Source organism: Microtus oregoni, unplaced genomic scaffold (genome assembly GCF_018167655.1).
Source record: "Microtus oregoni isolate MIOR12 unplaced genomic scaffold, Mior012 000002F_ref0000024, whole genome shotgun sequence".
In the NCBI taxonomy this organism is placed as follows: domain Eukaryota; kingdom Metazoa; phylum Chordata; class Mammalia; order Rodentia; family Cricetidae; genus Microtus; species Microtus oregoni.
In genome coordinates, this window is record NW_024543061.1 from 76,645,621 (window position 1) to 76,670,583 (window position 24,963).

The 24,963-nt window shown below is 43.1% G+C and overlaps 1 protein-coding gene across 3 annotated transcripts in view; it reads left to right on the forward strand.

Moving 5' to 3' along the window:
• The window catches only part of Ptpro (protein tyrosine phosphatase receptor type O), a 219,757-nt gene that overhangs the window by 130,122 nt on the left and 64,672 nt on the right, over window positions 1-24,963 (forward strand). For 2 of the 3 annotated variants that reach the window (XM_041640812.1, XM_041640822.1), the window contains exons 5-12: window positions 433-873; window positions 3,144-3,305; window positions 8,205-8,401; window positions 14,881-15,001; window positions 15,754-15,947; window positions 17,017-17,128; window positions 23,571-23,722; window positions 24,278-24,398. In XM_041640812.1, coding sequence (XP_041496746.1) covers window positions 433-873; window positions 3,144-3,305; window positions 8,205-8,401; window positions 14,881-15,001; window positions 15,754-15,947; window positions 17,017-17,128; window positions 23,571-23,722; window positions 24,278-24,398 — 1,500 coding nt within the window. Of the gene's footprint in view, window positions 1-432; window positions 874-3,143; window positions 3,306-8,204; window positions 8,402-14,880; window positions 15,002-15,753; window positions 15,948-17,016; window positions 17,129-23,570; window positions 23,723-24,277; window positions 24,399-24,963 lie in introns of those variants that run through there. The other variant, XM_041640832.1, reaches the window with a different exon arrangement.

Genomic DNA, 24,963 nt, shown 5'->3' on the forward strand with positions numbered 1-24,963 from the left:
TATGACAAGCGAGATGCTGAGAGATAGAAATATATATATATATATATTATATATATAGATAGATAGAACTATATTATATATATACTGTACAAAATGTTAGAAGTTTATATGCAGTTTGCTTAAAAAAACCACAAAACACTTGTTCGTAACACTTTCTCTGTGGCTGTCCAGAGATGCAGCCTAGTCATCTGAGGTCAATCTCCTGGACCCACATGAAAGAAGGACAGATCCAGCTTTTTGAAATTATCCTCTGATCTCTATATGTGGCATGTGGGAACACACACACACACCATAAAAGTTTTCAATTTTTTTTCTATATATTTGAAGCAAAGTTAAACTGTACTTGATAAGTCTGCATGTTGGACTCAAGAGTAAATGAATATTCAGTTCACAGTTACAAAGCTGCTTGAAAATGAAAACTCTCTTCCACAGCTCCATATCCTCCACGAAATATCTCCGTTCGCTTTGTCAACTTGAACAAGAACTGGGAAGAGCCAAGTGGGAGCTTCCCCGATGACTCATTCCTCAAACGGCAGGATACAATCGGAAGGGACAGACTCTTCCATTTCCCGGAAGAGACTCCGGAGACTCCCCCCAGCAATGTGTCTTCCGGTTGGCCTGACCTGAACGGCACGGACTATGAAAGCACGTCTCAGCCCTACTGGTGGGACAGCGCGTCTGCGACCCCTGAGAACGAGGAGGACTTTGTCAGCGTGCTGCCCGTGGACTATGACAGCGACACCACACTTGGCCCGACAGAGAAGCCCACATCTGACCCTTTCTCTGCCTTCCCGGTGCAGATGACGCTGAGCTGGTTACCGCCCAAACCGCCCACAGCCTTCGATGGGTTCAATATCCTCATAGAGAGGGAAGGTGAGGCAGCGGGGAGTTGGAGGACATAAATGGCACCAAGGGAAGGCGACTGAAGTGATTTTGAGACCTGAACTCAGGGAGGGAGAGGGACACAAGGTCAAAGAGGGACTTTGATTAACTGTTGCGTTTGGCCTGAAAGCAGAAAACCAAAATACACAGATTAGATCAGAATTTTAATGTCTGGGTGATTTTCAAGTTACAGCCATTGCAAAGTTTACACGTTTCTCTGGCCAGCATTTCACATACCCCAGGCCACTAAAGAAGACCTTATACTTTGAACTAGAAACAGGACCACCAAACATAATACAGCCTACCCTTAAGAAATGTTGTTTACTTATGTGCGTAGTTGAGGCTGCAATGAAGATCACTCTACAAAGTGACTACTTCTGGATGTCTGTGCTCCGTGGCCAGCCTGAGTACGATGGATGTGGCCTTTGGACCTGGTGGTCAAATTTGCCCTGTCGAGTTCATAGTAAATGGAAAACAGGCAGGAGATGATAGTATCCCCACCATAGTGGATACACTGCTTTGATTTCATCCATTGTTTGAAACTATATGTGTGTGTGTGTGTGTGTGTGTGTGTGTGTGTGTGTGTGTGTGAGCGATAAAGAGAGAGGGAGAGAGAGTTTATATGTGTGCCTATAAGTCTGTGTGCTTGCGTGCACATGTGTGTGCTCATGCATGCGTTCATGCGTGTGTGTGCATGTGCGTGAAGGAGAGAAAGGAGAGTTTATATGTGTGCCTGTAAGTTTGTGTGTTTGCACGCACATGTGCATGTGTGTGTACATATGTGTCTGTACGTGTGTGTGTGTGTGCTATTTTTTGAGACAGGGCCTTGTCTAGCCTTGGTTGGCCTCAGAGTTGACGTGTAGATGAGGATTATCGTGGGCTTCACGCCTTCACCTCTAAGTGCTATGATTACAGGTATGTGCCACCACACTCACCAGACTTATACATTGTATTATATCATATTATAGTATATATTATATAAATGTATAAAAGCAGAGCCATAGCATAGCTCCACTGTTGATTTTCTGTGTTGTTTACTGCTTGCTAGGGTTTCGCAAGAGCTCATGCCATTTCTGTTTTTCTGTCTAGTATTTAGAGGGCAAAAGTTGCCCAGTCATCCAAGTTGGGAGCTAAAATGGCAGCATTTATTTTACGGCGGGACTTTAGAATCAAGTTGCCTTATTGTGAAAGCTGGTTGACTTTTATTTAGCAAAATGAGACAAAATAACTCTTCATTCTCTATTCTAGACAATAGTAATCAGCAACACCCTAATATTTCGAGAAATTGAAACTGTTGGTCACTATAGGTATTTACTGTTTGAATTGTCTATTTGTTCTTTTTTTCTTTTTTGAGACAGGGTTTCTCTGTAGTTTTAGTTTTGGAGCCTGTCCTGGAACTAGCTCTTGTAGACAAAGTGGGCCTTGAACTCACTGATATCGACCTGCCTCTGCCTCCCTAGTACTGGGATTAAAGGCGTGCGGCACCACCCCCAGCTGCCTATTTGTTCTTAAAGTTCCTTTCATCTTTTGTTTTTTGTTTGTTTTTGTTTGTTTCTCAGTTTACTCTATGGAACACAGTATTTTGTAACTCAAAACACTTTTTTACAACCTATTTTCAAGAAACTTCAATTAAATCATGCATTTATCTGACTGTACCGTGCTTTTTTTGGAGACCGTTGTTGCCAAATAATAGTAACAGCTTCAACCGAAATTATAAGCTGCAGGAGGCAGACACAGAGGCAGCTTAGAATAAATATTACCATCCACAGTGCTGGAGCAGATAGATGGAGGGGGAAACTGACGTGTCTTTGAATCAGAAGTAACCCAATATTTAAAAAACATTCAATGTTGCAGAAACTTAGTGAGGTATTTAGTGAGAACTAATTATGTATTGCCTTTTCCTAAATCATACAGGGAGGGCAGCAAACGCTGTCTTTCCCTCAAAGCCCATTTCTTTTGTGTACACGATTGTGTTAGGGATGTGTGAGTGAATACCACACAGCCGTGTGATGGATTGGGACACTATATTTTAGGTTTGACATTTTAAAGTATTATGAATACAATTTGAACTTGAGTTAACTTTTCTCTTTACAGCACCTTCATCTTAGATGTATGGTTGAATTTGGAAAAAAGAAGGAAATGCAATAATACACTTTACAAACCTAAGCAGTTTACCTGTATCCTGGGCCCTGCTAGGTGTCAATTCATGTGTGTTCTAATTTTGGCTTTGTGTGTGTGTGTCTCTTTTGCATTTGATCTAGAGAACTTTACTGACTATTTGACCGTGGATGAAGAAGCCCACGAGTTTGTTGCAGAACTGAAGGAGCCTGGGAAATACAAACTCTCGGTGACAACCTTTAGTTCCTCAGGAGTCTGCGAGCCTCGGAAAAGCCAGTCAGCGAAGTCACTTAGCTTTTATATCAGTAAGTAGCCGAGGGATGATCCTGCCCTTACAGGGGAGCTGGAACCACGGAACTGCTGAGGTCAGTGATGCCTGGGTGTCAATTATCCACCAGCCCCAGGGATGCTGGGGTACCTCCAGTTCAGGAGGGGGTGTGCAGGAAAAGAAGCACATGTATGTTTAATAGCAAATCTGCCTCAGGAGTTAACCACAGGATTTTTTTGTCACTGTTATGATAATTGAACATTTATTAAGCCAGGATGTGCACACCCAGTTTGGGAAATATCACTTTTGTTTGAGGCTGTAATGAAATTAAGCTTTATAGGATTATGTGGGGGAGAAATCGGGTTAGAGTGCTGGATGTGTGCAGAACTCAAAAATTCCAGCTGATTCAAGCCTTCCAGGTCTCACACAGTCGGCAGGAGAAGACAGGGCGTCCTCAAGGCCCAATACTGAGATAAGGGAAGGCTTCTAAGTATCCTGTGAGCTTTGAAAACAGAGCAAAAGTGGGGCTCTCTGAGCTACAGAAACTCTTTTGATAAACTCTGGTCACTGGAAGCCCACAGGCTGAAAATAAGTTACTTAGCTAACCGGACACTAAGTGTACCTTTACATTAACAAAAACCAAAGTCAGAAAACATATTAAATAAAGGTAGCTTTCCTAAGGCAATAGTCTGTATAACTTCTGTCCTCTCCCCAAAGGGCCCAAATACTACCTTGCCTAAAATAACCTTCAAAAGGTAGGTAGTCAGAGGCAGGAGCTCAGCTCACTTCGCAGCTTAAACACACTAAAAATCTTCCCACACAGCATTTGCACCTAAGGAACAAAGCACAGCACCACAGAGAGGCCTCTAGGGTCTTCAAAGGGACAAAGAACATTGGGAATCACCTGGGGTGTGTGTCAGATATAAGAGATGTTACTATATGAGATCACCCGTGACAGAGCACCAAGATGAGCCTTCAGTCTTCTCTCGAGTCTGAAAACTTTTTGCTAACCAGGAGGTCACCTTGCTCAAGGGTGCAGCAAGTGCTGATGACGGCCATGAAAACTCAGTGCATGGTGGCAGCCACGTTGGCCTTTCTTTTCTTAGCACCTCAGGTGGGTTCCACAGCACAGAGCACAAAGCATAGAATTTGGTATGGGAGATTTGTCTAGATTTTTTGGTCATATATTCTTTTTTAATATCTTATTGTTTTTATTGTGCTATCTATTTTTCTCCATTCCCCTCCCTTCAATGCTTTGTTCGTTCTGTGTGTCTGTGGAAGCATACATACATCTCACAACACACTTGTGGAATCAGAGGAGAGCTCACGGAAATCAGTTCTCTCCTTGTACCACATAGGACCAAGGATGAAACTCAGGCCGTTGGACTTCCCCAAAAGTGACTTTGCTTCTGAGCCTTCAGATAACTTCTTAAGAAGACCCTTAGAGCCGCTGTGAATACATCAGAGTTGTTTATACACATGATTATCGCAAAAAGATTGCTTTTAATATTTGTATGAAAAACTTTTCTTTGCCAATGAAAGGATATTTTAAGTGCTTGAAACAGTCTATTTAAGTGCATAGATGCAAAGCACAGTGTACATGCTCTAGATACAAATATTTATACTTACTGGGTAGGTGAGTAAGTACAAACTAAATAGTGTTTTTAGTCCATGCTGATGGGATTAATAACATCAAGAAATATATACATGTGTTGACTGAGTTTTTCTGTCTTGCCTGGTTCCCACAATTGTTAAGTCTCCAAGAAATCACACAGAGGTCTACATTAGTTATAAACTGATAGGCCTAGTAGCTCAGACTTCTTATTAACTCTTATAACTTATATTAGCCCATTATTATTGTCTATGTTAGCCATGTGGCTCGGTACCTTATTCGGAGGTGCAGTCACATCTTGCTTCTCTTGTGGCTGGGACAGGACAGCAGACTAGCTTTCCTTTTCCCAGAATTCTCTTGTTCTTGTTGCCTGCTTCTACTTCCTGTCTGATTGTCCCACCTATACTTCCTGCCTGGCTACTGGCCAATCAGCATTTATTTAAAATATAATTGACAGAATATAGACCATTGTCCTTCACCATACATGTTACTAAATCATGACTCAAATGTGTAGAACTGAAGCCTTTCCCAAACATGAGAATATTGGCACACATCCTTACATCAGCCTGCTCTGGTCTTATCAAGAGCGTGCTTGTTTTCAGTGCTAGTGTTTTGAGCTCAGAGCCTTGACTATGATTGACAAGCACCACCACCATGCTGCATCCTCAATTCCTCGTTATATTAGTATTTTTTTTCCATTTTTTTATTGAGAAAAGGAGAAAAAAAAACAAGTTTCCACCTCCTCCCAGTCTCCCATTTCCCTCCCCCTCCTCCCACCCATCTCCCCCTCCTCCCACCCTTCTCCCCCTCCCCCCACTCCTCTCCCCCTCCCTCTCCAGTCCAAAGAGCAGTCAGGGTTCCCTGCCCTGTGGTAAGTCCTAGGTCCTCCCCTCTCCGTCCATTTCCAGGAAGGTGAACATCCAAACTGGCTAGGCTCCCATAAAGCCGGCACATTACGTAGGTTCAAAACCTCGTGCCATTGTCCTTGGCTTCTCATCAGCCCTCATTGCTCGCCATGTTCAGAGAGTCCAGTTTTATCCCATGCTTTTTCAGTCACAGTCCAGCTGGCCTTGGTGAGCTCCCAGTAGATCAGCTCCACTGTCTCAGTGGGTGGATGCACCCCTCGTGGTCCCGACTTCTTTGCTCATGTTCTCCCTCAAAACAGGTCTCACTCAGCCACTCAAGTTGGCTTTGGAGTCTTAATGGAGTTCAGACGGCCCCTGATCTTACCACTTATCTGCCTGGCCTTCCAGATAGCTAGGATTCAGAAGTTTGCTCCACCATGCCTGGCTTGGAGGAACACATCTGTCGTTCTTATGTTTTACATGACAAAGCAAATCTGTGACTTTCACATGTGTCAAGGCCAAGACTGGAATTGAAGGTTCACTGACGATGCCATTTTCCATGGCACTGGCAGTGTCCCTTACCTTAGGGTCACTGCCAGATCCAAACACTCACTGTCTTCACGACATTGGGCAGAGCATCTGAATCTCTGAAATCCAGTTTCCTTATTACTAAGTTAAGGCATTGTATCTCTTTTTTTTTATTCATATGTATCTATGCATGTATTTGGTTTTTGAGAAGAGTCTCATGCCCCTAACTCAGGCGAACCTCAAACCCACTATGCAGCTGGAGAGAATCTTGAAGACCTGGTCCTCTTGCCTTTGCCTTCCATGTGCTGGGATTACAGGTATACAACATCACACCCGGTTTATGGGATGCTGGGTCTCTGGAATGGCTGGTTTTGTGTGTCAACTTGACATAAGCTAGAGTTATCAGAGAGGAAGGAGCCTCAGATGAGAAAATTCCTCCATGAGATCCAGCTGTAAGGCATTTTCTCAATTAGTGATCAATGGGGGAGGGCCCAGCCCATAGGGGATGGTGCCATCCCTGGGCTAGTCCTGGATTCTGTAAGAAAGCAGGCTGTGCAAGCCGGGGGAAGCAAGTCAGTAAGCAGCATTCCTCCATGGCTTTTGCATCAGCTCCTGCCTCTAGGATCCTGTCCTGTCTGAGTTCCTGTCCCGACTTCCTCCAGTGATGGACTATGATCAGGAAATGTAAGAAAAAAAACCCCAGCATCCCTTCCTTCCCCAACCTGCTTTTTGGTCATGGTGTTTTCTTGTAGCCAGAGAAACCCTAAGAATGTATCAAACCCAGGGCTTTGTGCTGTCTAGGCAAACAGTCCACCAATTGAACAGCACCCCTCGTCCACCAAGGAGCTCTTCTTTTCTAGTGTTCCACATGGTCTATTTGCACACACTGTAACCCAGTTTCAGAGTCACTGACCCACTTGGAGAAAACTGTACCAATGACAATGAGAAAATAAGAACCTTGGGTCAACACTTTCCATGGGTCCATGGCTCTCCGTCCAGGGAGCCATATGCATGGTTAAAAACACGGAGTTTTAAAATTCACTGTTTGAGAATTTCATGTGTGTGTATATAAAATGTTTTGTTCAAATCCAACTCTCCCAGACCCTAAAAACATGTATTTATAAAGTCTGACATCACATTTGTAAATTGTGAATTTTTAAAAAAGAAATCCTATCCGCTGCAGTTTCTTAATTTAAACTTGAGATTTGAGACCCGTACTTTTCTCCCTGATTTGGGATAAGTATTAATGAACTAGAATGGGAAGCATTTGAAATAGAGCCTGATTGTAAAGGGCTCATCTCTCTGTCTTCACATCACTTTTGCAGTATGACTTGGCTCACACCGCTTACGGGAGTCTGCCCCATCCTCTTTAGTGGAGCCGCCTGCTCCTTGCATATCACTTTGCAAACTGAATGAAGGAAAGACAGGAAAGGTGGGCGTGGTGGGGGAGAATGTTTATTGTAGATATGAGGGAGCACATAGGCAGAGCCAGCTGAAAGGGTCCAGATGGTATCTCCACAGAGAACGTCACAATACAACCCCTCGCCAACTCCTCAAACATCACCCAGGATTTAGGCATCTTCTTGAACCCCGCCAGCCTGTTGTCCATTTCACTAAGGCAGCCACAACCTGTCTCTCGGTTTCTTTGCTACATTTAATTTGTTTGCATAAGATTATGGTAGCGGCTGCTTTGGAGCTCAAAGCAATTATTTCTAGAAAGATCCTCCTAGCGAAGAAATTACAAACACTGATGAAATGCCAGTGTCACACCCTCTGATGAAGATTTCACTGGAATATTCTCAGACATACCTGACAACTGAAATCGAACTTGTTTTTATCATTGCTGCTGCTGACACTATTACACAGAACACACAATGACCATTAAATCTGGAATCTTCTGTCTCCACTTGCTCAGCATGTAACCTCCCATTTACTGTAATTTGCTGTCTAGGCCCCACAGGAGAGTGGATGGAGGAGCTGACTGAGAAGCCCCAGCACGTGAGCGTCCACGTCTTAAGCTCAACCACAGCGGTGATGTCATGGACATCTTCGCAGGAGAACTACAACAGCACCATCGTGTCTGTGGTGTCCCTGACCTGCCAGAAGCAGAAGGAGAGCCAACGGCTAGAGAAGCAGTACTGTACCCAGGTAAGGGACGCTAGGACAAACACATCATGGAGGCCCCTGGAAACTCAACCCCTGCTGCTGCAAGATGGACCCGTCCCCCATACAGATAAGCAAGACCTTCCTCAGGATCCAGGAAATGAGTGGGCGTGGTGGTCAGTTCCCCTGCTCTTCTTACTTTTGTCAGAGGTCACCTTCCCATCACCTCCATGCCCTATTCAAAAGCCTCTGCTGAGTGATTATTGTGTGTCCAGAGCTCAGAGAGATGCCGGAGTCTGAGGTCAATTCGAAGCATCCCGACCTTGCCCAGCAGTGCGTTCACAACGGAGAGAATAACCAAAAATAAGTACAGAATGACTGAGCCTCATCTCAGAATCTCAAGATAGCAATAGGTGATCCCTGAGTTCACAAAAGGAGGGTCTGGCCGTATTCTAGTGAGGACGGAGTATCAAAAGTGGTTAAAGAAATCCTTCCTTAGGGAGGAGACCGCAAGCAGAATGCTGAGTCTCTTAGAGGGTTTCGGTGCTCGGTGCATTGTTCCACTTCTGTTTTATCTTTGAAAGTAAAGGGAGGCCTCAACAAAACAAATTTAAAAGCAAAAGTTTATAAACTATAACAATTTTCTTTTCACCAATCCCCCCCCTCAAAAAAAAGCCCAGTTTTGACGCATAAATGGGACCTAAACAGCCACAGGGAGGCTTGAGGCAGGCGGAAAGGATATGCAATTATTTATTATCCTTGTGATTGGCTAGACATGGACACCCTAAGTGCAGGAGTCCGAGGCTAGTTCTCTAAAATCTAGCCTTTGTTTTCTTCCCTTGAGGGGTTGGGGTTGGGGTAAGGGTTGCCATCTACTCCTGTGGCGACTTCCTCTTGGGGAAATTAGGCATCGTGAAATTCAAGGGGTGAGAAATTTTAAATTGATAAGATTGATTCGGGAACCTCCGGCCTTGGAGAACTAAACGCTTTCGAATGCTGAGATAAGCCCTTCCTAGAGGCTGAAGCCACCCCCTTGACTCAATTAAATTAAGGAGTAAATATGCTAAGCCGATTAGCTAGCAATCACAGCTCCTTTTTCAGCTCATTAGTTTCCTTCCCGAAACATACCCAACTTAACCGACTTTACACTGGTGGGAAAACATATTTCCTTCACGGACAGTGACCTGGAACTCCACTGTGCAAGGTACATTTCCTTCTTGTCCCTTCTAATGTAACAGATTATGAATCTTTCTCCTGGGAGCCCAGAGGAAAGGTTTTTATAGACACCATAAATTATCAGTGATCCAGAAAAGACCTCTCCAGCTGGCTCATCACACCGTCTGCTCGAAATACAACATTAAGCCCTTAAGGATAATGGATGGGCAAGGAGGCCGATGTTTAAGCATTCCAGGTGTCCTCTCAACTGATACAAGACTTTCTGAGGATCATCATTGTGTTATACCTACAGTATTTATGATCCATGGCCCCAACACACACACACACACACACACTACACACTACATATGCACTTACATATAATTTTCAGATGGGAAAACTAAATTCAAAATGTCTCAACAGGGCTAGAAAGATGGCTCATCAGAGTGCTGCCTGCAAAATCATGAGGGTCCACGTTGAGATTCTAGAATCCACATGACAAGCCAGGCATCCAGAAACTACCAGTAATGCCCACTCTGAGAGCTCCTACAACCTCTTCTGGCTGCCATATATGCTGTCAAAACATGCGTACCTATTGCATGCACACAGACATGCATACATGCATAAATAAATAAATTAGCTAATCCTTTTAGTCTCAAGAGAAGCAGGGTAGATGATGCAGTTGACAGAGCACCTGCTGTTCAAACATGAAGGCCTGGTCCTCTGTGCCACGTAAATCCGGACACAAAACATTCATTTACCTATAGCTCTAAAATAAAAGTGGTCCTGAGTCCTTATCCAAAATTCCTGGGCTCAGAAGACTTTCAGACATGGAACTATGGTGGGAGTTGGAATATTTGTGTATCTATAATGAGCTATGTTAGGGTTCAACCATAGCATAAACAAAACATTCATTTGTGTTTCTTATATAACCCCACACATAATCTGAAGGCAGTTTAAAGTGATATCTTAATAAGTTTGTTCATGGCATAAACATTTGTGATGTGAAGTTTGCAGTGTTGGCTCCAAACGGTTCAGATTTTGGGTCATTTCGGATTGGCATTTTCAGATTAGGGTTGCCGAGGCTGTGTCTAATCATCGTGATTACAGTCTGTGAAGGATTGTGCTTCTCATGTTATCCTGACATTCCCTGAGACACTCTGCTGCTGTCTCTCCTCTGCCTGTCAACTCTACTGATGTCTGAGTAACTCTGTATGTTAAGTGGTCCCTGTGTGGAGTGCTGGAGGTGGAACAAGTTAGACCTGAATCCTGATTCCGTGAAATGTAGAGCCTATATCTCCCTTTTCAGTAGAGTGCTTACAATGATTTCAACTTGTCTTGATCATAAGTACATATTCTTCTCATGAGTTGCATGGATACGAATCCTCCTTACAACCGTTCTCGGGCTATTCATTCACAGAGATGTTGACTGTAAAGTCACTGTTTAATCTGTGTTCTATAAGAAATCTTGTTAATTACCCAAAATAAACGTGCTCTGAGCATCTTCTCAAAAGACTTAACATGCCATCACTAATGACAGAATAGGGATATGAGTGCCACAGGAGACATGCATACATCTTAATTCTTATATGGGATCTGCCTTGGTCCATGAACGCTGTGTGACCGCTTGCACAAGGGCATAATAATGAAACGAAAGCAGGTGAGAAGAATAGACACATCAGCCTTTCAACTGTATGAAGGAAGAAAAGATGGGTCCAAGAGGCAGGCTATGCAAGGGACTTCCTGGGAGCCACCAAGCTGACTGGTGTCAATGCAGGGCCCTCCCCACAATGCTCTGTCTTTACAGCTGCTGGTGGTCCTGTGGACAGTTTGTGCTGCCTCACGGGGTGGGGACAGGGTACAGAGACAGCCAACGTGAGAGTCTAGAGCACAGACAACTGCACCACATAAATGAGGGCTTCAGACTTGACCTTCAGAGTTACCAGGTCTGAGAACCTGGTCTTACCCAGGCCGCACGCTCTGAGTCTCTCTGTCTCTGTCTCCCCATCCCCCACCTCTTTAGTGTTGTGTGTAAGGTGTTTTACCTGCAGGTGTGTCTGTGCATCACGTGCATTCCTGGTGCCTACGAAGGCCAGAAGAGGTCATCAGATCCCCTGCAGCTGGAGTTCTAGGTGGTTGTGAGCTGCTTTGTGGAGGCTGGGAATTGAACCAAGGTCCTCTGAGAGGGAGAGAAGTATATTTTTAACTGTTGAGCCCTCTGTCCAAGCCTCTTATGCACTTCTGGATGTCCTCACCTGCGACATTGAGAGAAATCGATCCTACGGCACATAGTTTTAGTAAGGGAAAATAGGGCTGATGGCTAACATGGTGTCGGGAGGACGGGCCGACTTTTGTTGTTATCTAGGCTTCGCTGGATGTCTCTCAGTTCAAGGGGAGAGTGACAGAGTAGCTGTCTGGGCTCTGAATAGAAAAGCCCTTCAGACTGAAATGAATGTACATCAAAGAGCTAATGAAGACAGACAATCACAAGGGTGGAGCATCTCAGACTTGGGAAAACCTTCAAGCTCATCTCATTCAACCCACCACTTAAGAGACTGTTGTGTTTCTTCCAACTGTTCTCCTCAGGGTTTTTCTTGTTGTGTGTTAGTTCAGTAGGGACAGTCAGAGTCAGAGCCTTTTGGGAAATGTATTGAATTTAGTAGAGTCATCCGGGTTGAAGGTAAAGCTAGCAAGGGAAAAAAGAATATAGACTAGGTATGAATTAAGTGGAAGGAATTAACAGTACATTATATTTGTTATTATATTAATTAAATGTCTTATTACTTTTATTGATATATTAATTTTATATTATATTCATTGATTCAATATTGATTGGATTATTGGCTAGTTCACTAAATAGAAAAATAGCATAGCACAGGAGTATTAAGGTGTAAATACAGGCTTAGACCTCAACAGATGTTTAGGAATCTAAGGGGTGGGTGAATTGATGGTTTTTTTATAAAGACAGGTAGTTTGCAATGACTATGTCCTTTTGTCTTCTTACAAAGCAATGTGACTTCTTCCCACATGTCGTTACTTTGTCTAAAAGCCATCATTTCCTAGGGTGGGTTTGTGCCGGCTGCGTGTTTAAGTGACTGTGACTCCGGTGTTCCATGAAGAGTTAGAAACAGGCGCTGCCTAAAAACATCGTCAGACCGGGAGTGACAACACGCCCTGGGACAGCCTACACAGTTTGCATCTTAAGCTGCTCTAAATACTCTAAATAGCAGCAGGAATGATTAAGGAGTCAACTGAGCATTTACACGTGTGTCAGATGTCATAGCAAAAACAAAGCTCGCTAGCAATGTCGCTAACGTCCCCCATGCACATTATTCTGCACATGCAAGAGGGTAGTCTAGAATGCCAGCTGACATGCTGCGGCCTGTGGGACAGGAGCACAATGTCCACTATGACTTTTGTCACATAGAATTTCATTTTAATAAAGCAATATTGCCTGCCATGCACAACATGAACTCTCTGTTTTATTTTCTGAGACCAGAGTTTCACATAGCTCATGCTGGTCTCCACCATACTACATAGTTTAGGCTGGCCTTGAACTCCTAATCTTCCTTGACTCTACCTCCCAAAGTGTTAGGATTCTGCAGTGTGCCACCAGGCCCAGCACATGCCCATGCCCATCCTGATCACAAGTTTGTCTCTTTAATGAGAATCATGCTGAGTAGCTTTGACTATAAGTGTTCTGATAAAGAAATCTAAATATGGGTAAGATATTACCATGAAAGCCTGTAAATAGACAAAGATGGGGAGGGTACTAATTAACGATTCCAGCATCATCTTCTCTAATGTGCCGCACCCATTTGAGGGACAAAATAGGTTGTGTTCTAATCAAATCGTGATATGTCTAATACACATAACCAGCTTCTGAAACACAACATTAAAATTCATGTCACTAGCATTGTTTATCATTAAATTTTTAATGAGACTTTTAAGAACACTGCATAAACTGAAAACAAAGTTGTTAGCCATCAATTTTGCTCATTCCTGCAGAAGTTTTGCATCTTATGTAGCTCAGAAGCCAAAACAATTGATCTTGGAGTAAATGTGTCGTATACGCTGGTCTAAACATCTGCAACTCTAAGATCTGTTCTTACCTACATTATAATAATGAAGACACAAAGGCAACAATTTTAAATAAAGTATAAATACATTATTGTGTTTACACAGAACATAGTTGAGATTTTATTTTAAACAATCTGAAAAGAATTAGTTTGTCTCCCTAAGTAAAGCTGCCATAAATGTTAGACGTCCTAACATCAAAGCGGGAACTAGAGAGATGATTCCTAGTAGCAAGGTGCCTGACACACAGTGTAAGAACCACAGGTAGATCCTCAGAACCGTTGCAAAAAGCCAGACAGGGTAACAGAACCCTGTAATTCCAGTTCTGGGGAGGCAGAGACTGGCCAGCCAGTTTAGGCAATGGTGAGTACCAGGTTCTGTCAGAGACTCTGTCTCAAAAATGTGCAGAGTGACAGACAAAGACACCTGAAAATAGCCTCTGGCCTCCACACGTGCAAACATGAGTGCACAGGCACACACATATACATCATACAAATACACACATGTATACAACATAGTCACACTAAATCCACCCACACCAATCTTGTATATACCAACATTCATCTTTAATAAATCCACTTTGTCCAGATGTATGCTCCTACTATTTCTCTCTGTATCACACTGGTCACGTAGCCTATAAAAATGGAGAAGTGAGGCACGCTCTCGATGACATCATTTTATAAGGTTACAATAGACTTGCAAAGTGCTTGCAGCTGTACCTTGGCTGGCCCTGGGTGCAGATTAGAAGTCCCAGCACTGGGCTTCTCCTCCCAGTGGTGAATCTGACCTTGGCCATTCTCTGGCTTTTAAATTTCTCTATCTATTAAATCAGAAATCTAAATAGGTAATCTCTGAGGTCATTTCCATCTCTATAATTAGATATTTTATGCTTCTAAGTGACGAGAGACTAAAGACAATTCCGCACTGATCTTGGCATGTCATCAGCTGACACTACAATTTAGGATGTCAAGCTGCCCTCATGGTATTCCTGATTTGATTATGGTTCCGGGAGGATGCGGCTCTGGTGTGCGTGGTTACAGTTGACAGTGATGCATAGAGAGGGGCCCATGGGGCATATTAAATCCACTCACGAAATTTGAATGTCCTGGGTCTCCTTCCGAATTCACAGAAACTATAAATCAGCCTAATATTTTAAATCAAGCCTTCCTGGGCATGAGTTAAAGATCCTGGATTTCAAAGTCAACTGTTACACTCTGGCAACTTTGTACAGCTTTTCTGTCACACCCTGAAAGCCTAGATCTACATAAATCTTCTTGGATGTTTGATTTAAGGTGAACTCAAGCAAACCTATTATTGAGAATCTGGTTCCCGGTGCCCAGTACCAGGTTGTGATGTACCTAAGAAAAGGCCCTCTGATTGGGCCACCGTCTGATCCTGTGACATTTGCCATTGGTAAGTTGTTAGCCACAGAAATAATGACCTGTCTTTACCAGACTGTTTGGAAAGGCACAGTCTTCAGGCTGAATTCATTACATATGGAAGAGTCCTGGAAATGTGCTCAATATTCCTACATCAGATTACAGGGTTTTCAATATTTATGGGAGTAATTTCCAGGGGATGCCTCCCCACACATGGAGCTGAAGCCAAAAGTCATAGATACTTTAGTTATCCGTATGTATGTATAACCCATGGACACCTTTCCATACGCTTTAGCCATAGCTGGCTCCATCTTTTATGACATCTAATACAGTATAGAAACTACACTAAGAGTTTACTGTGTTGTTTAGAAAAGAGTAACTCTTAGAAATATGGTTTTCTTAACTGCAATTTTGTCGGAGATCAAGAATGTGGATTTACCGTGAGATCACAAATATACTCGACATTAAGGCTTACAGGGCTGCCCATGGGCATAGTAAATCCATCCATAAAGTCTACACCCATTGCTCATTGAATTAAATAAATGGATTCCAGTACCTGCTAATGTGAAGGACCGACTACTTCAAATAAGCAGAATTGTATGTTTGAAAGACATCTTTCTGTTTACTACAAAGGGGAGAAAGTCAGAGGTAAATAGATCTACTCTCTTTTTTCAGGATGGTGTTAAGAAAATGACAGTTCTGATTGTTCAGTTTTTAAGCCATTGTGAAGATACTAATGTTCCCTCCTGGTTTTCTCTCTTTCTTCTCTGTCCCTCTCTCTTTTAGTTCCCACGGGGATAAAGGACTTAATGCTCTATGCCTTGGGTCCCACGGCAGTAGTACTGAGCTGGACCCGACCTTACTTGGGAGTGTTCAGAAAATACGTGGTTGAAATGTTTTATTTCAACCCTACCACTATGACCTCAGAGTGGACAACCTACTACGAAATAGCAGCGACGGTCTCTTTAACAGCGTCTGTGGTAATCCTCCCTTAGCCCGCTGGTACACTCTCATGCAAATACCCATGCCTGTGTCACAAGTATGTTAGAGAGAGTCATCTGTAAATTAGGTCATTTGGCAAGTAAGCAATTTTCAAGGCCCTAGGTTTTTTTTCAATTGTTGTTAAATTTTTATTTAGTTTAATTTAGTTTTGTTTTGTGTTGTTGGTTTTGAGACAGCATCACATAGCCAAAGATGACCGTGAACCCTCTTGAAAGTGTTAGAATTTCATGTAAGCAAGTACCAGGCTACTCTTACTTGTGGTTTGGTTGCTAGTCTGTAGCTTTCCTTTTCTCTTAGGTTTCAATTCTGCATTGTCTTGGGAGAAAGAAAGGAAGAAAGAGATAGAGGGAGAGAGACAGACAGACAGACACATACACAGAGAGAAAGAGAGAGAGAGATTTACACAACTTCCGTTTACCCGCAATGGTATTTTTCTCTTAAAGAATTTTCTCAAATCAGAGTAGAACCACCCACACTAACTTTCCTATCAATACAAGAAGTTTCTCTCCGGCCTTCAACAGCTAGCCAACACTGCCAGTCTCTAGCTCTGACTCCTCTTGGCTTGTGCAGATCATTAAATACCTATATTGCTAACCCTTGGAAACAGCTTTCATAGCTTAGGTAATTACTGCTCTTTCTGAGACCAGATTCATTTCGCAAAGTGCAGGCTACCTACGCACAACACATAAAGCATACAATTGCTGCTTAGCATCATGCTAGAATACTGCACCTTTTCCTAGAAGCAGGGAAATAAATGTGTGCAGACATTTATAAATAAGTGGTACTTCATTGTACATGTGCAATATAACCTTGGAAATGGTGAAGTAATACCCATATTTATCCGTCTTTGAATCATCTTTTTAAATTATATATATCTCATTTCATTTACGGCTGATTTCACTTCAAAAATAATTCTAAAGACATAGAAAAAGAAAGCAAAAAAGTGTTCAGTAATATTTATTGTGACCCATGGAATATAAATCAACTCCATAAATACTGTTTTCCTCTTAGTCATTTGTCTCCTGATTTCCCCCCATCCTTTTCCAGAGAATAGCAAATCTATTGCCCGCGTGGTACTACAACTTTCGGGTAACCATGGTGACGTGGGGAGATCCAGAATTGAGCTGTTGTGACAGTTCCACCATCAGCTTCATAACAGGTGAGTACTGGAAGAAAGGGTCCTTGAGAGAATGCCATCTTGAGCAGGTACCAAAGGATCACATGATCAGAAAGTTACCAGTCATTAGTCATTGACATGGCATCTGCATGAAAGAGACATCCTTGGCTCTTGTCTTTCATGATTTACTTGACCAGCATTAAAACTGGAAGTATGATTTGAAAATCAACAATTCCTTCCCTTGACTCTTACTCATTTGGAGTCACTGCCCTTGACAGGGGCTCTCCAGCCAGCATTGATCCGAATAGAGCTGGAGGCTGAAAACATAGCCTTCAGCTTCTCCTGCACACTTTATTGATGTTAAACTTTAGGTCATTAAATCTGGGAGAGTGTTTCACTTCCTTGTTAGTACTCCATTTCTGCACTCACTGGCTGATGGTACTAGAGCCACTGCAGGCTTTGGAAGAAGTGGTCACATCACTGGGGCCTTGCCTCAGGTCACTGTGAGCTTGAGGAAGCTGACTTCCTCATGCCTCAGGTCTGTGTAAGACACAGAAGAGATTGTTAAGTGCCTGTCATTAAAAGCAATGATGAATTCTCCATTAAACAGCCTGCTTAGCAAAACACATGGCCCAACATTTAGGTGCTTAAATTAAATCAGTCTTCCTCCCTCCAAAGCCTCAAATTGTGCAGTTACATCAATAACAATTGCCGAAAGAAAGGAAAATGGAAAAGTCTCTTAAGGAAGCACTACCTATGGCCCAGTGGTTAAGAGCACTTGCTGCTCTCCCAGAGGATCTGAGTTCAGGTCCCTGCACCCAAGCCAGGTGACTCACAACCACCTGGAATGCCAGCTAAGGGACTGGATGCCCTCTTGTGCCCTCTTGTGGCCTCCATGGGCACCTGCACTCACAAGCATATAACCTCACACAGATACCTAAGTACACAGATTTTTTGTTTTTTTACTTAAATGGTGTTGATGAAAGTACACAGAATTAAAAATAAAGTAAATCTTAAAATTAAAAAAAAGCACTAAGCCCCTGTTGTTCAGACTAATGTTGTTCAAGAACTTTCTTTGGGTGTAGAGCTGTGTTGGGAAGATGGTGGAGGCAATGACTTGTGAGATGCCACTTCCCTTACTTGCCCCTAGCCAGTGCACTTTCTGCTCCATATGCCAATGGTCATATGAGAAGGGGTAGGAGGGAAAATCCTGGGGGAGGAGGGAGTACCAATGACTAGGTCAACTCTATGGTCATCTCTCAAACTCCATCAATAAGCACAAGGTTAACCCTAATTAAACTTCACTATATTAAACCTTCACGAATTCTTGCAGGTTTGCTTCATGGACATTTGCCTTCAGAGAATGGGTGACCTTTCCTCCAAAGACAGGACAGTGACCTTTAAAAGGACTTGGTTTTTGAACTTGCTCTGCTCATTTCTTTCTTTTTTTTTTTCTTTTCTTTCTATTTTTGGTTTTTTGAGACTGGGTTTCTCTGTAGCTTCGGAGCCTGTCCTGAAACTAGCTCTTGTAGACGAGGCTGGCCTTGAACTCACAGAGATCTGCCTGCCTCTGCCTCTTGAGTGCTGGGATTAAAGGTGTGTACCACGGCCCGGCTACTCTGCTCATTTCTGGTTGCAGACATTTCAGTAAATCATCTTAATGATTTTGAACTTGTTCCCAGCAGCAGAACTATACAAGATCCTGTCAATGGATCCATAGAACAAACATTCATCCATTAGACTATCACCTCCACAGAGTATTGGGCAGCAGCAAGAGTGAATCAACGTGAGTCTGGGCTCTGTCTGCAGTAGTACAGTGTGCCTCTTAAAACGATAACCTAAGGAGATGGCTCAACAGCTAAGAATGCCTGCTGCTCTTGCTGAGGACCTGGGTTTAGTTCCCATCATCCCTCAGGTGGTTTATAACCACCCATAGCTATGGGTGTTCAATTCTGGCCTCTTTGGACATTGCCCTCTTGTGTACAACCTCTTTCCCAGGGTACACACACACAATACACATAATTAAAAATAAAAACAAAATCTTTTAGATAAATAAAATTAGGACCTGCTTGGGGTCGAGCAAACTTTACAACAGTTTAGATGGGATGTATCATCCAAATAAATAATCTGTCTCCAACAGTTATCTGCCTTATGACTAAATTACTATCTCCAATAACATGATCTCTGAGAATTTACTTTTCCCTGATGAACAGCTTAGTCCAGCTGACATTAGGTCTATAGTTTTATCACAACTGTCTCCAATTTTCATGTCTGAAAAATGGGCTTAGTAATAGAATGGTATAAGAATTAAACTGTATCATAAAAGTCATTAGAATACACTAACAGGGTTTGGAGACAGCTCAGTGGGTGAAGTGTTTGCTGAACACAGACAAAGATCTGTGTTCAAACCCCTAGGACCTTAATTAGACATGGCCAGAGTATCTGTAACTCCAGCAGTGAGGACTCTGGTAGAACTGGGGGCTCACTGGCCAGTCAGACTGGCTGAAACGGTGAGCTCCAGGAGCGGAAAGGATTTCATCATAAAAAAAAAAAAAAAAAAGTGGAGAACAAGAGAGCAAGATATCCCTTTCTACCTATGTCCTCTGCATATATATACATGAGCGAGCCCACCTACATACACACACACAGAGACACCACTCACAAACACCACAAATCTACAAAATTTAAATTATACATACATAGATGTGTACACACACGTATACATATGTGTGTGTATTTATATATTAAACTGGTTGAAATTCTAGACCTTTGATTCTTTGCCTGACTTATTTACCATTTCAGACAAGAATCTTATTTTTTTAATGAGATTCTCATACATTGCTTTCCTATGCTTTGATTTTTAATCCAAATTATCAATTGTATGGTGTAAAAGGAAACTAACAAACTGGATCTAGAAGCACAGGTCATTAATCCCAGCTACTTGGGAGTCTGAGACAGGAGGATCACAAGTTCAAGGCCAGCCTGGGTTACAGGGTGACTTCAAAGCCAGCCTGAGCCACCTAGTAAGGCTTTGTCTCAAAAAAACACGGCAGGAGGGTGGGTGTGTAGTATAGTTCCATGTTAGAGCAGCTGCCAGGTTGTGGGAAGCTCTGAGTTCAGAGGTCCAGTTCTCAGTACGCCCCTCGCCAAAAGAAATAAAAACAGAATATTTAAATTGAGTAGGACTTATTCAAACCTCAGTTTACTATCAGGGTTAGGCAACTTGTCTGAAAGCCAAATTCATGGTAATTATGTGGATATACCAAACAGTGATTAATAAACAACTAGTGACATCTTGTGGCCTTTTAAAGCAACAAGTGCCAAATCTGAAGTCCCAGCCCTGTGAGGAGGAGCAGGCACAAACTTCTAGGTTTACAATTTCGAGTATTTCTTGCCCTCACCAAAATCAGAATGTAAGGAAAATGCCTTTGAACAAGCAATGTATAGATATCTAAAGATGATGAAGTATATTGGAATATGTTAAGAGGCTACCAAGGAGTCATAGGCATATCTGTGCAGTAGATTATTTTGGAATATGATGTGGGCATTTTTGTCTTACATTACTATGGCAGAATATCCCAAGACAGCCAACTTATAAGAAGGAAACTTTCTTATAGCTCATGGTTTCTGAAGTTTTAGTATACAGTGAGGCAGAACACTACGCATGAAGCAATCTGGCATCAGGAAAGAAAAGTGGACAGAGCAAGAGGAAGAGACCTGGCACAAAGCATATGCTTCCAGGTCAAATCCCCAGTCATCTTATTCCTCTAAGGTTTTCATCACCCCTCCAGACTTTGAATGAATATTCAGGATCCTTGCAGTGAGAGCATCTCTGATCATTAGGGTTTGTGTTAGACACAGGGGAAGGGGAGATCATCACTGGTACTTAGGGATTGTGTTGTTAGACACAGGGGAAGGGGAGATCATCACTGGTACTTAGGGATTGTGTTGTTAGACACAGGAAGGGGGAGATCATCACTGGTACTTAGGGATTGTGTTGTTAGACACAGGGGAAGGGGAGATCATCACTGGTACTTAGGGATTGTGTTGTTAGACACAGGGGAAGGGGAGATCATCACTGGTACTTAGGGATTGTGTTGTTAGACACAGGAAGGGGGAGAGCATTGCTGATCATTAGGGATTGTGTTAGTAGACACAGGGGAAGGGGAGATCATCACTGATACTTAGGGATTGTGTTGTTAGACACAGGGGAAGGGGAGATCATCACTGGTACTTAGGGATTGTGTTGTTAGAAACAGGGGAAGGGGAGATCATCACTGGTACTTAGGGATTGTGTTGTTAGACACAGGGGAAGGGGAGATCATCACTGGTACTTAGGGATTATGTTGTTAGACACAGGAAGGGGGAGAGCATTGCTGATCATTAGGGATTGTGTTAGTAGACACAGGGGAAGGGGAGAGCATCACTGATCATTAGGGATTGTGTTAGTAGACACAGGGGAAGGGGAGAGCATCACTGGTACTTAGGGATTGTGTTGTTAGACACAGGAAGGGGGAGAGCATTGCTGATCATTAGGGATTGTGTTAGTAGACATGGGAAGGAGAGAGCATCACTGATCATTAGGGATTGTGTTAGTAGACATCCAGGAAGGGACTGCTCACACTTCACAGGAAACAGAGGAGTGGTTGGTGCAGGCATGCGTGTAAACATGTGTCCCGTGTAAGGTATTGTGCTCGTGTTGTAAATTACACACATGCTCTAAGTCCTTCAGTAACTAATAGGTTTTGAAACTGTCTACTGAGAATTCATGTCACCTAATAGTTTCCGATTAAAGGACCTAATTCTTACGATTTCTGGAAATTTTCCTTTAAAGATTTTGACTGATCTCATGCCGTGTCTCAAGGCGAAGTGCTGGCTTTCTAACCAATTTGCACGTACAATCTTAATTTAATTGCATATTTATTCTTTGAGATCTTTAGAATTTTAGGATACTTTAAAAGATAATTAAAATATGCTCTCAGAGCTTATATGATATGAAGTTTAAATAAACTTTTCTTATCAGTAAAAATTACATTTTAAATTAAATTTAATTTTAAAGTGTTAGAATATGAATTAAAGAAATAACCTAAATGCTAGACGAAAGCTTTGGGGCATGATTTTAAAAATCTGTTCTTTCTTTACTGCTTATGTCTGCATTTACTGAGAGTCCACTTTCTGAAAAACACGGTGTAGCTGATTTTTTTTTTTCTCTTCGCCCTGGGTGGGGGAGCTCACCCAGCTTTTAAATAAACACATGGAGACTATTATTACTTACGAATGCCTGGCCTTAGCTTGCCTTGTTTCTTCCTAACTTTTCTTAAATTATCCCATCTACCTTTTGCCTCTGGGTTTTATCTTTCTCTATTCTACATACCTTTCTTTCCTTCTTACTTTGTGGCTTACTATGTACCTGGGTGGCTGGCCCCTGGCATCCTCCTCCCCTTCTTTTCTTTCTCCTACCTCTTCTCTCTTCTATTTATTCTCTCTGTCTAGCAGCCACACCTGTTTCTCTCTCCTGCCTAGCTATGGACCATTCAGTTCTTTATTAACCCAATCAGGCAAAGTAGCACAGCTTCACAGAGTTAAACAAACGCAACCCGAAAGACTGCAAAGCATCTTGGCATCATTAAACGAATGTAACACATCTTCAACTAATATTCCACAACAGCATAGGGGTTGATTCTGTCAGTGAAGTCACCAATGTTGTTCTCTTGCAACACTACAACTCCCAACATCCCTCTGGACTCCAGCGCACGCAAGCGCGGGACACATTTCCCAGAAGCCTTTGCATCCCCCGTTAAAAGCAAAGACAAGCCACGAGTTCGCCCCTTCTTGTCCCTTCCCTTTGTCCCTTCCTTCCACTTTTCCTAGTGTGTTTTCCCCTCCCATTAAAAGTGTACCACGTGGGACTGCCGCGTGTCTGTGTTTTTCCTAGCGTAACCCTCGTCTAACCCGCAGGAATTAAGAACAACATTTTGGTGCCGTGACTCGGATGAACAACAACCATGTTATGCTAGGGAAGTTACAGCTGTCTGTCCTTCCATCATGGCTGTCTTCTGTTTCTTCCCACCTCCCCTATTGCTCTTTAGTCTCCTGAGCACCTTTAATGCATCACAGTGACAGATTTAATATTACAGGCCCCAAATCTTCCAATATTGTTGTGATAATTACCTTTACAATGCCTTTTATGACTGAGGGATATAACCAATATCCCCAAACATTCAAACATTTCAGGCATCTTGAAACTGTAATTTAGACAGGAGCCCTTGATATCTCCCGCTGGGATGGGTCCAGCTGTCTTGTGCCTGAGATGTGTAAAGTTGGTCCCATATAGCAACGTACCACTGACCTCCATTTTTGTTTCTGAGATATAGTGATGTGAAGTTGAATTTTCTAAGTCAGCTTCATTTGGGATCTCAAGCTTTGTAAAGAAGTACCTCAGTCCTCCTCTTGTTCTGAGTTGCACCTCTTTCCTTCCTTACAGCCCCCGTGGCTCCAGACATCACCTCCGTGGAGTACTACAACAGCCTGCTGTACATCAGTTGGACTTATGGGGATGACCACACTGACCTGTCCCATTCTAGGATGCTGCACTGGATGGTGGTGGCAGAAGGGAAGAAAAAAATTAAAAAGAGTGTATGTTTCTTTGAGTTTCGACATCCGACATCTAAACAGTTGGTTGCACGAGTGGTTGACCACCCTTAAGTTTACCTTTTCATCTTTGATGGGGAGCTTAAATCATTGCTGCTACTGATTTCACTTATAATTAAAGTTGCAATCTGAGAGCTGAGTGTAGTGGTTACCGAGGAGGTGGGGGACATGAGAAGGGTTTAAGGTCATCTTCAACTACATAGCAAGCACTAGGCCACCCTAGGCTATGTGAGACCGTGTCTCAAAAACCAATAAACAAAGCTATAATTGAAGCCTTTTCTTCAGAATGCTAAATATTTGAAAACAAACCACCCCCAACACATTACAGAGTTGTTCGAGTTGATATGTATTGTATACTTTAAGACAGCTTGCAGTCATATGATCCAATCAAGCAATAATAAAGTTAATTGTAGGTTGCAGTGCAAATTCGTGGGGGTAGGGGCTGTTTGATAGAGCCCTGGAGTTAGTAGCTGTGGACTCGTTGTGCAAGGTGAGGTGCTGGCTTCCACACTGAAGTCACAAATCTTGATGGTCTCGCAGGTAACCCGCAACGTCATGACTGCCATTCTCAGCCTGCCTCCAGGAGACATCTACAACCTCTCCGTCACAGCCTGCACTGAGAGAGGGAGCAACACCTCCATGATCCGCCTTGTCAAGCTAGGTAGGAAGAGTGCACTGGTCAGGGGAGAAGATGCTGTATTCGGGAGAAGAACATTGTGGGTCAAGGGAAAAGATGCTGTGTTGGGGGGAGCAGCACTGTGGGCTGAGGTGGAGATGCTGTATTGGGGGAGAAGCACTGGGGGTCAGAGATGGAGATGCTGTGTTAAGGGAGCAGCACTGTGGGTCAGGGGTGAAGATGCTGTGTTAGGGGAGCAGCACTGTGGGTCAAGGGTGAAGATGCTGTGTTAGGGGAGCAGCACTGTGGGTCAGGGGTGAAGATGCTGTGTTAGGGGAGCAGCACTGTGGGTCAGGGTGGAGATGCTGTGTTAGGGGAGCAGCACTGTGGGTCGGGGTGGAGATGCTGTGTTGGGGGGAGCAGCACTGTGGGTCAGGGGTGAAGATGCTGTGTTAGGGGAGCAGCACTGTGGGTCAGGGGTGAAGATGCTGTGTTAGGAGAGCAACACTGTGGGTCAGGGTGAAGATGCTATTTTGGGGGGAGCAGCATTGTAGGTCAGGGGTGGAGATGCTGTGTTAGGGGAGCAGCACTGTGGATCGAGGAGAAGATG